The sequence below is a fragment of the Betta splendens genome, chromosome 22 (assembly GCF_900634795.4).
Source record: "Betta splendens chromosome 22, fBetSpl5.4, whole genome shotgun sequence".
Classification (NCBI taxonomy): domain Eukaryota; kingdom Metazoa; phylum Chordata; class Actinopteri; order Anabantiformes; family Osphronemidae; genus Betta; species Betta splendens.
Window position 1 is genome coordinate 15,376,474 of NC_040900.2, and position 16,067 is coordinate 15,392,540.

General features: G+C 41.0%; 1 protein-coding gene across 29 annotated transcripts in view; it reads right to left on the reverse strand.

Moving 5' to 3' along the window:
* myt1lb (myelin transcription factor 1-like, b) overlaps positions 1–16,067 on the reverse strand; it is a 227,492-nt gene that overhangs the window by 16,791 nt on the left and 194,634 nt on the right. For 25 of the 29 annotated variants that reach the window (XM_029138624.3, XM_055505627.1, XM_055505625.1 and 22 more), the window contains 7 exons: positions 14,888–16,045; positions 11,857–11,991; positions 9,374–9,464; positions 7,674–7,781; positions 6,679–6,908; positions 6,267–6,553; positions 779–1,006 (listed from right to left, as the gene is read on the reverse strand). In XM_029138624.3, coding sequence (XP_028994457.1) covers positions 779–1,006; positions 6,267–6,553; positions 6,679–6,908; positions 7,674–7,781; positions 9,374–9,464; positions 11,857–11,991; positions 14,888–16,045 — 2,237 coding nt within the window. The remainder of the gene's footprint in view (positions 1–778; positions 1,007–6,266; positions 6,554–6,678; positions 6,909–7,673; positions 7,782–9,373; positions 9,465–11,856; positions 11,992–14,887; positions 16,046–16,067) is intronic. The other 4 variants (XM_055505633.1, XM_041069128.2, XM_041069123.2 and 1 more) reach the window with 3 other exon arrangements.

A 16,067-nucleotide genomic window follows, 5' to 3' on the forward strand; every position in this document is an offset into this window, starting at 1 on the left:
GTGTATGATGCTGGGTCAGCCAGCTAGCTCTTCCAATTAGAGAGCGCACATGCTGCGAGGCAGACAGGAAGGAGAATGACACATGCATCTATACAGATGCAGAGCAGAAAGTAGGCTACAGATAAACCTTGCATATACACACAGACAAACTCCCAAAGAGATATGTGTACACACACACACACATATGAATATTCACATCTCCCACACACCAACAGAGGCACATGTACATGCCTGCGCCTTTGCACACCAACAGGCACACCCAGCAGTCCTGCATTGATTTCCAGCAGTTCTTTGATGAGATGAGCCATTCCGATTCCCTCCCAAGGTGCTACTTTGCATAATTCATCTTGGAGAAGAGAGAAATGTAAAAACAGAAAGCCAGCATGCGGGGAGCATGATACAAACAGAGCAGACACCTCTGTGAATGGAATACTGACATCAATTAACATGCAGATTCATAAAGTTTCCCTCAGAAATCCCCAATATGACTTTCTAATGATTCTAAATATAACAGTGAGTCCAACCAGAATGTAGGAAACCTAGAAAACGATCAGGCAGCAATGGAAATGTTTGGCTTTGAGACACTGTGGAATCAATGGCTTTGAGAGAGTTCATTTGAGCTGCCACACAACAGACAGCGTAATTGCCACATGCTGTTTGGTCAGCTTCAAAATCTATTTTGTATTTCTGCTTTATAATTACCAGCAAAATCATGAACAGTTTCATGCAATTCTACATCTGAATTTTTGATATTTTCCATTGTTAGTTTTCCCATTACCTCTTTCTCGTCCTCATCTATGTGCTTAATCTTGGTGTAGTCTACTGGCAGATCCCAGCTGTCTGCAGTGTCCCCCATGCTGTAGCAGCGGGAGCCTAGCAGGGCGGCTTGCCTCTGGGGAGACATGGGCTCTAGAGGCGTGAGCACAGAATCCCCGCCATTGCCGCACATACGCTTGCTCATACTCAGGTCCAACGTACCATTCTCATCGACATCTAGACCAGGACTCTGGGAAGTGTATGCGAAAGGGATGTTCATGTGTGTGTGTAAGGTCAATGTAACAGAGGAAAAGGGTAATGTGTTATGGTTTTCCAGATGATTATGGCAATGAGTAAAAGGATACAAGAAACATATGGAGGCAGGATGAGGGACAAAGAGAGAGAGTTTACCATTAAATAGCAGTCAGACATATTCATATTCTAAGATCAGAGTGAGGAAAAAGAGTGAGTGAATACATGCTGAATACTAAAGAAGTTCATGCATAATGTTTGAATTGCTGGTTTTACCATTGATGTGTTCACTCTTTAACTTTTTCCATGTCTGGGAAGAACACCTGCAGTTTGTGAAATAATATTCAATTTTATTTTTGCCCCAGTCTGATAGACTGGGGCAAAAAGATATAGATATGTGAAGTGTACAGCAACAATGTAGCTTTATGCTAATAAGAGGTGAGAACAGTTCACCAGTGCTGAAGGATCTGTGAACCCCTTCTTTCCTCTTCCTTTCATTCTGTCCTTCTTTTTCCCTTTCCTTTCATTCCACTTGGGTTGTACTGGGCAGTCAGAAAGGTGTGTGTGTGTGTGTGTGTGTGTGTGTGTGTGTGTGTGTGTGTGTGTGTGTGTGTGTGTGTGTGTGTGTGTGTGCGCGCGTGTGTGTGTGTGTGTGCGCGCGCATTCATTCACATGTGTGAGCCTAATGTGACTGAACGTTGCATGAGGGCAGGCTGAGGGTTAGGGGAGGGTTTGGAGAGCAGCGATGAGCAGTGGCTGAAACTACATGCATACTACTGCAAACCTAAAAATAGAGGCGGACCTATACTGTGTTCTGGACCAAAGTGAGCCACATCCAACAGCAGTGACTGCTGGCTGAAACGTTCACAGTATAGAAATAAATGCACACACCTGTTATATCTAATCTATAATGTACTCTATGGAGGATTTAAATGGAGGGTATATATGGATTGTAGTTGCACATCATATTCATTGTACATGTATTATGCTTACATACTGTACATGTAAAACTATGGTGGATGAGCATAACAGAGCAAAGTGTTGTTTGTCAAAGATGTATAGATGGTTTGTAAGGTTCCCCCGAGATGACGAATGTTTGTTAGCTTTCTCATTAGAATTAGATTCAGAATAAGAATCAGTTTTTATTCACCAAGTTTGCACCAAATTAGAGTCACCTGTTTTAGTAAGTATTTAAGTTTCTGGTTTGGGTACAGTCTTTGTTGGTTTGTTATTCCTATCCTTTGTCTTTAGGTGTTACATGGAGGTTGTTGTTAGATATCGTTTCTGTCTTGTGGTCCAGTCCTGTCCCTGATCAAGGTTTGTCTAGTCTTTGTGTTGTCTTTGTGTTTGATGCATTGCATGTTACATGTCGTTGTGTCATCGTGCTCTCTGTCCAGTTTTGTGTGTTAGTTCGGGGTATGTTAGGTTTTGTTGCTAGCATGTTCCATGTTCTCAGTAGGGTCATTTAGTTTCCTGTTCAGTAGTAATCTTTTGTTACTCAGTGAGTTGTATGTTAGTTTGCATTTATATTTCTGCCCTAGCCTGCATACGCAGTGACCTTAGTTTGGATTGTCCTTTCTGTATGTTTTAATTATTAAACCATTTATTGTCAGTCCTGTCTGTGGGTCGTTGCATTTGGGTCTTCCCTCCCAGTATGGTTTGAAGGCCTTTGTAGCCTGTTCCCCACTCATAGTGAGTGTGTTTTAAAATACCGTTCAGTCCTGTTTGACCCTTGGTTGTAACAGTAGTATACTGTTCAGAGTCTAGTTTGACCCTCGCGTGTAACATTTTGTAATCTCTGATGGGAAGGAACATTAATTATTTACATACCAATTACAATTTTTACATAAATTATTTGCACAAAAATAAAATAATAAAATAAAAATTGCAGCACACATATTTCACTGAGTCCTTGCTTCATGTGAGTGGCAACTTTGGTTCAGACACAGCCAGCTGCGTCTTAAAAAGCACTAAAAAGCTTAGAACTGAGTCATTTCAGGCAGGGTGCAATACTAAACTATTCCTAAAAAAAATTTATAACTTGTTTCAATTTATATTTGTATTCTATTGAACTCATTTTGAAAAACACCAGGGCCATTAGTCTTGCCAATTTCAAATCTGAAGTTACTCCTGGAAAAAAACAAATTGAAAATACCAGACTCTGGTCCAAAATTTGGCGATCATATTGCACTGTAATGTTGCACGACTGTGACTGTCACCATTGCATATGTTTTTGCATTGTACATACATGTGTGTCTTAATTCTTGTGTCCATTATAATACAATAACAGTTGTTCAGAACTAGGGGCATGAACCTTGTAGTGGAGAAAGCCACAAAAGAAGGTGTGCGCCTGATCATATGTATTTGAATTTTTTTTTTTTTATTTAGGAGGAGTATCTAAGTTCAAATGCTATGTTTAGTGATCATACAATTAAGATGCAAGAACCTAACATAATTCCTTCTAGTGCATCTATAAAATGCGCTTATGATTAATTTCTGAATATATTGACTGTATGAAGTTACTGTAACTAGCCTGAACAAAAGGTCATTTATATACTTTTAGTCAAACAGTGAACATTCATAAATTTTCAGATTGAGAGGAATAGGGCATAAAATATGATGTATATATTGCTCTAAAAACATAAGGCAAAAGACTTTCCTACATGCCCACCACCATATCTGCATAAAGCGGGCTCCTGTAACAACCATAATGCCACAGAAATAGTGTACATAAAATAAACAGGGTAATGATTCAATAAATAAAAGATATATTTATTTCTATTTCTATATATCTATTAAACAGTTTAGTTAGGTTTAGGGGGGAATGATTATCTGTGTATACTGTACTGTACTGTATGTGCCCCATGTGTACCATCCAAATGACAGCTGGACAAGGCTTCAGCACCCCATCACCCATCATCAACTGAGGATAAGTTACTCAGTTGATGGGCGGGTGAAAATACAGATCGATTTGTTTATATTTTGATTTACTTATATCTACATTTATTACATATTTGTTTTACGTGTTTAGGATTAATTCATTTTCACAATCCATAACCCTTTGGATTACTTTATGTTTTGATACTGTAGTATAAATTTCTGTCTCTTCTGCCTTCTTTTTTTGTCTCTCCTAATCTCCTTGGCTCCTTTTGCTTCCTATCATGAGTAGTAAAGTCTATTCTAAAGTTTATTCCAGCTGACAGAATCCCTGGGGGCAGATTCCCCTGGTGTCTGAAGCCAAAAACACTTTGATGCACATGGGGTGATAGATTTGGGACTAGACATGCCAACTGTGGCTAGAGCAAGGATTTGAAAAAAGGAAAAGAGAACAGAAAACATTATTACTGCTTGATAATTAGTACTACGAATAAGAGAAGGTGCTATAAAAATAGAAAGAAACATGGTGATGATAGGGTGCTAATCACAAGGAACGTTTATTATACAGAGATCCAAACAAGCACAACACAACAACAAGCACTGAACAGCTGAACTTTTACTACAGCAGTGGTCTACAGAAGCGTTCAGCTAATACTATTCCATCATATGGTTGTCTGCATCTGTCAGACACACTCAACAGTTCAGTAGCACTGCACTGTAGGTTGGTTAAATGACTCAGGAAAGAGGGATGGAGGCAGATGAGAATCAGTAAAGGACTGTAAGGGCAATAGAAAATGTCTCTGTTACGGTCAAGTTAGTGAAGAACACATCTCATTGTGGGTGCCATGACTCATCAGAATATGCTCAGTTCGCCACCCTCTGCTTGTCAGCCATTGTATTGTATGCTAGCATCCAATTATCATAACCCTTTTAGTATCCAATTAACAAGGATGAAATGTGAGGATTCCCCCCTCCTTTATTAAAAACCAGCAACCCCTGACCTCTGATGTTACAGTGACAGTATGAGTTAAAGAAGAGGCTGGAGCTTCAAAAGTCTTATTAATTCACTTCTGCCCACTTATTCCAGGTCCTAAACTAAAACCAATATTTTGTCTTATCGTCTTCTTGTTTCTTGCTCATGTCTTTCTGTCACTTTACTCAATAGAGCTGCATATGGATCACAAGCTAACTAGCCATATTATTTGTCCTGGTATAATGCAACAAGACACATGTACATGTGTGTACAGTATGAAGTGCACTGTGCGCAAAGCACTGATGAACTTCAGATGTTTATTAGTATTAGTATTCTGATTGATGTAAATTTTTAGACACATTTGATCTTGATTTCTTAATAAAGAACCAGAGCCAAACATGATGCTTGTGATTCATTAGCTATGTAAAGTAGAATTTAGGTCTTGAAAATCTACACATTAAAAAAGAAAACCTATCCAGGGAGTATCCCACCTCTAGTCCAAATGACAGCTAAATGTAGGCTGCAGCAGTGTTCATTATATTTCAATAAGTATCCTTTTCGTAACAGTTTTGTTTTAGAAATTAGATAACGCTCCGCGACACATACACATACACATACACATACACATACACATACACATACACATACACATACACATACGACTGCCGCACACACCTGCTGCTTTCATTTTCAGCAGTTGGATTTTTGCCTTTTCTTCTGCTCTCTTTCTTTCTACAAGTCTTCCATCAGTACGTCCTCTCCTTTCCTCTCATCTTTGATGTGACATTTAGAAAACTCCCACTAAAAAGAGGGTTTTCCCTCTCTTCCTTCCTCTCTTTATTCTCAATTCTATTTCCTGGTCTCTCATTCTCTGACAGTCTAGGCTGTCAACATTAGCATTAAGCCAGCATTAGATCTCTGCTGTGCACTCTCTTTCTAGACCCATTTTCCAGCTCAGCATCTTGGTACAGATAATACAGAAACACTGTCACCTTATCTCTTCAGAAATGACACACTGAGCTCACGCTGTGTCAAACAGCGCTTTGTCCTGCTCCTATCTGATCCCCAGACAGAAAATAAAAAACTGCCCCGCTGAGCCCTGAGTGTAAGACACAGGCTTGGATCCTTAATGGAATGTGTGTGTGTGTGTGTGTGTGTGTGTGTGTGTGTGTGGTTTGCACAACGAAATCTCCCCATCTTTGTCGGTTTTCAGTGCTACCATTAGCATAATAAAGCAAGTGCAGAGATAATGTATCAGTGTTTTTTGTAACGGTGAAGGAGGGGTGTATACTGTGTAAGGCTGAGGTACAAAGGTACCCAATCTATAGACTCTGGTTACACCTGCTGCATTTCTCACATTACTGTAGTAATATATGTCATGACACCTGTCTGCCCTTTTTTCTCCTACCTGTGTGCACAGGTCCTGGGTTTTCCCTCCTATGCCATGGGGCATCTCCCTGCAGCGCGTTGATAGGTTGAGGATGGCCGTAGCTGCCATATGGGCGGCCTCCATATCATGACTGTAGTCAAAGCTGCTCTTGCTGCAGGTGCTGCTGGCACTGCTGCCACCACCGCCTCCGCCCATGCCCCCTCCTCCAGCCCCACAGCTCAGGCTGCTGCTGCTGCTGCTGCTGCTGGGAGCATAGGTGCTAGATGTGCTGCTGGCTGAGCTGGAGTTTTTGCAGTAACGTTTGGCTGTACGTTGGACAAGTCGAAAAGACAAGCATAAAAAGGTTCAAAACTTATGAGAGAGAATATGTAAAAGAGTCAGGAATTTCATGGGCGTGGCAATAATATTGAATCTTGCTATGAAATAGTACCGTCATATCCTTTGGGTGAGGCGTCCCTTTGACCGTGAACTTTGGGTGCGATAGCCCGTTTCCCATACACTTGGTGGTGGTTGCTGCTGCCGTCAAAGGCGCTGTAGTCAAAGCTGGTCTTCGAGTACTTCTCTAGCTCCTTAGCCAGGTTGGAGCGGGGCGTGCTGGTGGAAACATTGTTCTTGTAACCATACTGTGGATAGTCCAGTTGTTTGACAAAGCACATAGGCCTGGAAAATAAATGACGAGGGGGTGGAAGTTGGACCGAGGCACTTAATATTGCCCAGGTGAAGGAGAAGGGAACTTGGGGTTTGCCTAAAAAAAGATGGGCATATTCATGTATGGGGCAGACTGGTATTGGGTACTGTACACTCCAGGAGTAGAATATGGACGATGATGCTGATGGATCTGAGCAGCTCGGAGTGCCTGTTATCTCTTCTATATGCCAAAGCATAGGTGTTTTCCTCCATTTTATTTAAAACCATAATCATACTGCAAGAGGCTTTTTATCCAGTCACTAAAAAAACAGGAAAAATTCAATTTGCACATTCCTTTTAAAACGATTGCATTCTTCTGATATGCATTTTTCATCTGATGTATTTACAAAGACTGAGACAAGGAGAAAGAGATATGTAAGATCTCATTGTTGATGGAAATATAAATTGTACAATTACTTATGACTTTTCATCACAGCTTTTCCATGACTATCAAAGCAAGCCTCATTCAAAAAGCTTCATTGTGATGAATGGGGCCCAATTTGTTAAAATCTAATAAAAGCCTTTTCCTTCACTAGAGAACAGAGAGATGAAGATGCCTCTTGAATACTCTCCCAGGGGACAGGAGAACATAAACAAAAAAGGGAGGCTCCAGGTGGAAAACCATTCGACATGACTGAACAGTCATGCATGTTTCTAAATCCACATTTGTTTGTTGTCTTCCAGGCTGTCAGGTTCAGTTTAGCCTTGCAGATAATGTATAATTAGAGTAAATACTACCTTAGGACTCTGTCAGAAGCCTGGTTAGCATTGGGTCCATCAGAGCTCTGATGCTTCTCTTTGACTTTGGCCAGTTTCTCGGCTGCAGCAATGGGACATCCCGAAAGACTGAAAGATATGACGATAAAGTGACCTAAGAGGTGCTGCTGTAGTGGAAAGTCAGGCATATCATAATGTAGTGTGATATAGGGTATCAGGGTAGGGACAATTTTACTGTGAAGAATTGCCACTGTGCTGGAGCCTCCAGGAATACTTGAAATATCATGTCCATTTAGTTAACAAGTAGAGTCATTGTCATCAGAACAAAACAAGGGTTGAGGACTGTTGATCTCAGGCTTTACTGTGCCAGATTCAAGGTTATAGAAACAAGCAGCCGTCTGGCTGACGTAGGATGGAGGGTTAAAATCCTCTAGATTAGAATCCAGGGTTCCACGCCCAGCTGACACTCTCTTGCAGGAGATGTGACTCTGTATTTCTGCCTTCAAATAATTCTGACCCACCAATTATGATCTGATATCTGATGTGACATTTTAAAAGAGGCACTGAACGCACATTGCTGTGGAATCTTTGGCTTTTTAATATTACTTGTCACTCAGTCTGCCAGCCTCAAAACTGCTAGTGCTAGTTTAGCCAGTCAGTACTACTTGCTTGAATCAACTTCACAATGTTCAGAAAGTTTCTGCTTGAAATGTGAAATTTATCTTTTTTTGCTTTTAACACACAGTCAATGACAGATTGATAGTTTGCGTTTGAGTGCCGTGAAATAATTCTTAGTATAGATGCCTCTTGTTTCTATCAAACACATGGTAACACATACATGTTCCTACTGTACACACTACACTTGGGCTCCACACCTACTGTACAGTACATTCCAACAAAATTTAGGATTGTAAAATTTCTGCCTGACAACTAACTGACCAAATGTGACAAAGGTTCTTGTCGTTATTCTTAACCCCTGTTATTCTCCATCCAACCTGTCAAACATGCTATGTCAAACTGTAGTGAAAGAAATTATCTCTGACAATGGCCTGAAGCGGATATAGAGTTGTGTTCCTCAGCACCTGTCATCAGGCGTGCATGAATGTATGCAGGGAGTCTGCATCAGTTTTGCAAGTGCAAGTTAGTACAAGAATGGTTTCTATGAGCCTTTTCTAGCGAAAGTGAAAATTTACTGTGCACGTCTATTTTTGCACTATGGCCATGTGACTGAGCACAGCGTAGAGGCATCCCTGTCCTCCCAGGTCTGCACCTCTTCTGTCACCCTGGCTGAGTGGCAGAAAGGTGCTAATGGCTGCTGCTATGCCGACTCCCTGAGCATCTGTTGCTGGTGACACTCTTCTTTTACTGTCACCTCACCCCATCTGACAGTGCTGGCAAGAGCGCTCTGCTATTTCAGTTCCTCCCTGGAAACTTTGCAATTTTTCGCCCTGAGCTTATAAATGATTTATACTGTGGAAGGTGTGAATCGTATTCTGAATCGCATTCTGATTAGTATCAGTTAAACCTCAGTATTGCTGAGCAGCTAAAACATTAAATTTTACTGTACCCAGCATCATAAGAAAGGCATTGTTCCTATTAACCACAATATAAATTGTTGAACAAATATAATAAAAATGCAAAGAAAGTATGAACTAAAAAGGTAGAAATAATGGAGGGTGCAACATGGACAGTGCCAGCTTCACAGGCAGGCTGTCACTTACCTTCTGTGAGAGTTTCTGTTGCTATTGACATGACCACGTCCCGTGCAGCCAGGCGTAGGACACTTAAGAACATTCTCATACATAGCCACAACTTCATACAGACAGGAGATAGGAGTGAAAGACAGGGAAGGTTAGGAGCCCTTTACAATCGCATGATCTCTATTAGTGTGTGAGAAGCTTGGCATTATAAACATCATTAAGAAATGAGCCTGTGTGAACCCAAATGACCTCATCTTCATTTTAATGAACACTAGTTTGAAAGGGCAGTGAAGGTTTCCCACCATATTGCTAACACTTATCCAGCCCTTTCAAATTAGTATTCATGTAATAGCAACAGTCATCAATAAAAAGATGTCATTTAAGTTTAACAGGACAAAGCCAACACAAGACTGAGATGGGAGAAAATTTCAAGGCATGCAGAGAGCGGAGAAACCAACAGCTAGAAATCATGTAAAACACAAGCCTTAAAATCAATCGAGGACATGGACAGTTGGAAAAGGCTGCCTTGATAGAGTGTGCTTTGTTATCATCTGTACCTTGTTAGTGTTAGTAGTCTTCAGTACCATTTACTATTAAAACAGTCCATAATTGTCCCAGTTTCTCAGAACTGTTGCCTCTATATCACGCGCATGTGGGGCCAAACCCCTTCTGCATCAGCTTTATCATTATCACTCCCTTAAACTTTAACCCCTCATCATCCTCCTTTCATTACATTTTAATTTGTGTTTCAGTGTAGGTAAATGGACACAGCCTGTCACCTTCACCTGTCACAAGCAAATACATTAGGCATATCCCAGTTCAACTTTCTGCCCATCTAAAGAGAGGCAGATAAAAAAGGCAGGAAATGAAAACTCTGAGCCTGATTCTGTGGGCACAGATAGAACTACTGGGGTTAAACGTATGAGCATAATACAATAAAGCAAACAGGAAGCGACGTGATGCCCAGTGCCTTGATTGTAACAAAGGTAAATCATTTGAAATGACAAAACACAGCGACTTGGCGAGTATTTTATTGTTCTACACAAAAGCTCTTCAATGAGCAAAAGGAGGAGGGATTTCAGATTTAATTTGTCATTTTCACATTTACTAGCAGTCTGGCTTCACTATGTGATTGTATTAAATGGAGACACTGCATGACCAAAACATTGCTCATCCAAAATGTCTAATGTTTTAATAAAGGAGGGAGACTGCACATACTACAGTAGAGTCTCCCTTGCAGCCAGTCCAGTGTGTAATGTAACTTATCTGCTCCTTAAATGATGGGAAGTCGGGAGCAGTATGAAATATCATTTTGTAAACAGGGTAAAAAAACTGAAGTAGGATGCTGGAAGAACTTTTTGTGATCCAAAATAATCCTGTGCGGCATTGATTCCACCAAAGGTTGGTCCAATAAACACAAGTAAGGATATTATCCTAAATATCTTGTGACAATCAATTCAAGCCTAAATTCTTATCTGGGGCTCCTGATCCCATTCAAGGTCAACTGGGATTTCACATTTCTGTGAGAGAAGCACATCTTTGGTAGGGGACGGGAGCAGCACTTTACTGAACAAGACTAATCTGTGATGCTGCTGTTCTCATAACATGAAGCATTTTTCTGTCAATATAAAACCCTCCTTTTATTTTTGGTCTGGGTCACGGCAGATCATAATTTGATTCTCATGCTGAGGTTAATAAAGCATGTAAAGGGGCTTTTATTAAGAGGTTTGCACAAGGTGAAGCAGACTAAATACCTGAGGTAAGTTCCCCAGGAAAATTAGCTGTTCATTGAAGGCTAATATTTATTACCACTTTCCTTGATCTGTGGCTTAAAGATATGATACTACCTTTCGATTCTGTAGAATGTAATTGAGCAAGCAATGCCATTAACAAATGGAGTTTACGGCATGGATGGCTGAAGCAGGCTCAATGGTATCAAGGTCTCTGTGGTCAGGTTTTGTTATAAATTCAAATTTAAAACTCAAAACTAAAAAGCTACACATATTAGTGACACACACAAGCACAACACCTGGTCTTTTAAGTCACACATGCTCTGACCAACTGTCCTATGTGGGAACATGCAGTCCATGTATAGTGTGCTCCATTGTTTCGTTTAATCACTATCTGACAATCTAGAGAAGAATCGCCTCATACTGTCAAACAAATCATTGGTAGACACTTGAGTCCCCATAAATTACTTAAACGTTTTTCCACATCTTCACCCCAGCACACTAGACAGGTGATCAGCAATCAAGTCCACAACCACATGCAAAAGGTCATGTGAGAGGTACAGCTATAAAGCATCTAACCTCTCAATGTACATGTACACCCTGCTGGAACAAACACAGTGCAAGCAACACAGCAGTACACAGCACACAGAGTAAAAAAGACACTACGGACATTACGAAAACATGTCCATTCCTGAAAGTCAACAAAAATCAAGACCGCAGGTTGGGTAAATGGACTCAACCTGTGCTTGGTTGGCGTGTTACTAATATGCTTACTTTCTGGTGGCACCCTGTCTTTGTGTGGACAACCAGACAGGCTCCGATGGTGTGGGTACAGGCCTGTCACGTGCCCTGTGCCATCGCAGCCTGGTGTCGGACATCGGCTTTCCTTCTTGTCTACACGTGAAGCATCTGTAAGCACAAGGACACAGAAAGGTGGTCGCACATTCACAAACACAATCACACTCCCCCAAAAGTTTTCTTTCACTGTTTGCGACAGAGTGTACCCTGTTTCTTGTCTAAATGACAGTTGGAAAAGGTTCCAGCACACCAAGATAGGTTCCCGCAGTGCTATGCCTATAATAATGTATATACTGCAAACTTACAGGACAAACCTTAATACCGAGCAGTAAAATTTTCAATGGCTTTCACCTCACACAGACGATTTATAATTGTACAAAAGACATTTTTAATTTACAGTTTGTATATTATGTGGAGGTGCCATTACTTGTTGAATTTATTTAAAGAGTCTACGCAAAACCTGAGAAGAACAAGGATAGAATAATTAATATTAAATTCTCACACTACTAATGCAAGAAAGTATTACGTATTAAGTAGTATGGAAGTTTTTCAAACTTAAAATCCAATTGACAATACATTTGTCACTTGGCAATGCAATATCGTCAGCCATCCATCCATTTTCGAAGCCGCTGAATCCCATATGCGGGGTCGCGAGGGTGCTGGAGCCTATGCCAGCTGGCTATGGGCGAGAGGCAGGGTACACCCTGGACGGGTCGCCAGTCTATCACAGGGCAACACAGAGACAGACAACCATTCACACACACACACACACACACACACACACACACACACACACACACACACACACACACACACACACACACACACACACACACACGGGCAATGGAGAGAAGCCAAATTAACCTAATGCACGTCTTTGGATTGGAACATGCATCTTGAATTGTCAAAATGCATTGCCATTTGAATAAAGACGACAAAAAAACATTACAATACAAAATGCAGTTTATTAAGTTTTTGTTCATACTTTTAATTAATGAAACTAAGTTTTGAATTGACACTTTTAATATTGAATTGCAAAATGTAAAATGCACTTTCAAATTACATGACCAACTTGCATATTAAATTGCCAAATGCAAAATGCATTTTCAAATTGAACGACGATATTGCATATTGAATTGCCAATTGACAAATGTATTGTCAATTGGATTTTGAGTCTGAAAAACTTCCATACAAGTAGTGTAGTGTCATTTTTTTGTTTTGGTTCAAAGATTGGAGAAAAGTTTGTCTACAGTAGTTCTCCTATTTCCAAACCCAGATATTTACTTAAGACCAAAAAGCAGACTTACTTATCAAAAAAATAAAAACTGTATAAGTTGGGTATAGACCTAAGTTTTAAAGGCAAGGAAAGACATATCTAGTGTTGAAAAGACTAGGATATGAAGAGACAAAATTGAGAGATGATGCACATGTATGCATATTTACAATGAATCACCAAATGAAACTCTGTCTCTCATTTGTCAGGACAAGACACCTCATTATTCTCTGTGGGTGTCATTTATCCATGTCATGTTAGCGGGATATGAGTTTGGTACAATATTGCCATGTCATGTCTGGCTCCTCTGTCTGGCACCTGCGCAATAAAGGCAGGAAATTTTCGTGTTGATAATAAACTTGCTTTGCATGTGAAATACGGCTTCTTTTGGAGCACATTATTACACTGACTGTTAGTGTTCAAGGAATATGTTGAATATAATTCTCCATTTCCACACGCACAAATGCACACATACATGATGTTTGTGCGGTCTGCCTGCCACATTTCCATTGCAGAGAGAGTGGAGGCAGCCAAGTGGAAGGCATTTTAGAAAGCAAGGGATATTGATTGTGGCTGGGGACGGTGTGCGCTTTGCATAGCAAATGGCCTTCATTACCATACCATCTCTAGATAATTAATGTGCAGTCAGTGGGCCTGTCGTTTGTTATCGGTCATTCTGATACTGTTCAATTTTCATCTCAAGCTCATGTTTCTCTCATGGAACTGGGGTCTTCTCTCAACGCCCTGTCTCCCTGTTCCTGTGATATGCTGTTATGTATGCTGTTTTATAAATCACACACAAGGACTGGTCAACGAGAGCCTGCCACAATATTGCTTGAGGAAAGATGCTATCGTGACGCAATTGACTCACGTCCTCTCATTATTCTAACATTAGCCAGACACAAGGGACATGGGAGGCTCTTGAAATTAACATTTGTATGGCATTTAAATTGCATATATACCCGCCGTTAGTTGTGTGGCATTTAGGATGTAATACCACCCTGCTGTGAATTTGCATGCTCTTATTTGTTGCACTCATCTGATATCTTATTAATGGGAAGAAATCATTAAGTCAGAGTTAAGGGTTAAACTAAGGACTTGCAATTTCACCACTGTAAATACCAATGCCAATGTTTTAGTGACTGCAAATGTAATACATATATAGAAATTGGGACATTCATGCAGTCGTTAAATATGACAATAATATGCATGATTTACAGTTAATTTGTTTATATATATTTTTTTCTCTCTGTAATAGCAGTAACCATCAACCTAAATGTTGCACCACACACATAAATGCATATTAGAATTTCGTGCTCCCTACAGAAGGAATCCCAGATTTAAAAATAGGCAGCTTTACCCCGAGCTGCATTGCACAGATGAGATTTGCGGTCTTAACAGGACGTGTAGATTGCCATTACTTATGCCTGACAAGCCTGCCCTCTGATGTTTCCATGCTGGCCTATTTTAACAACATAAGCTGCTGCTGCCTGTCCCGCTGCTACCGAGATGCGAATTTCTAAATTGGCTGAAAAGGCTTGTCCTGGGGTTATATTGAGGTTCCCAGAATGCATGTGGACTGCCTAGTCTTCCATACAGAATGTAGCCAAATGCTGGCGGACAAATATTTTACCTGAGCTTGTTAAATGAGGTAAACATGTCTACACTTGTGCAGACATGTTTTTTAAGCTCAGTATTTATCAGAGCATGTCCCTGTTTCAGAGAAACTCTCACCTTTATGGTAGAAAGGCTTCTTCATACCATCAGGAAGTCGGGCTTTCCGCTCAACGCCATAGCCGTGCCGTGGACCGTGGTCGTCATGGTTATACCTCACCCCATCTCTCCTGGCAGCTTCAGCTGCCATTTTATCTCGCATAGCCTTGGCACGTTCTGACTCTAGTGCAATGGCCTTCTCCAACAGCGACAAGTTGCCCTTTGTCATGTCAAACACTTCTTCTGATCGGTCTGACGTCACTGAGGCAGTGTCCTCATCAAAGTCAGGGTGACTGTTTTGATATCTGTCATCCTGCTCACAACTGGAAAAAGTTTTGGTGCGTGGGCTCAGTTGCTCCTCTAGCTTCATTAGATTGTCCATGTCGGAATAGTTCCTGTCAAGAGGTCGCCTCTCGTCTTGGCTATGGTGAAAATCCACATAGCTGTGATGCCGGGGCTGGTGATTGGGATCCCCGAATGCGAAATTATTTTGCTGAGAAGGTCCATTTCTTTCAGCAGACTTCGTTTCGCTTAGTTTCCGAGCCAGGTCAAAACACTGGTTTCGTAGGCACTCCAGACTGCTTAAACACACTTCCTCATCACTGTTTTCTATTTGTCCATTACTGATAGCTTTAAATTGTCCATTACCACCACTGTGTCCATTTCCTCCATTGCGGGTACAGTCGACCTTGTCCCTATTCTTGGTTATACCGTCCTCAAATTCCTGTTCGTCTAAATTGTCTGACAACACTGCACCGTGGCCTTGTGCCAGCAGTTTGAGGGAGTCCACTGTCTCCCGAACTACATCACTGTCAACATCTAAAATTAGATCACCCCTCTGCATTACATCCCCTTCCCCGTCTTCATTGTCCTCATCTTCATCATCCTCATCTTCTTCCTCTTCTTCCTCCTCTTCGTCATCCTCCTCTTCCTCATCATCATCTTCATCCTCAGCACCATTAGAGGAGTTACTGTTCATCTCAGACTCAGTCATTGCTCGGTTGGCAGCATCTTCTGCAATCTTGCCTAGGTTTAGAAGGGACTTGGCCACGAGTTCATCATAGTTTTCGTATTCATCATTGTTGTTGTCGTCCTTCTCAGTCAGGCCAGATTTGGCACTGTCACCGCTCCCTCCACCATCAGCTTCGCCCCCCCCAACGCAGCTCATCTGATCGTCCTCTATTGGAAAGAAACAGCAAAT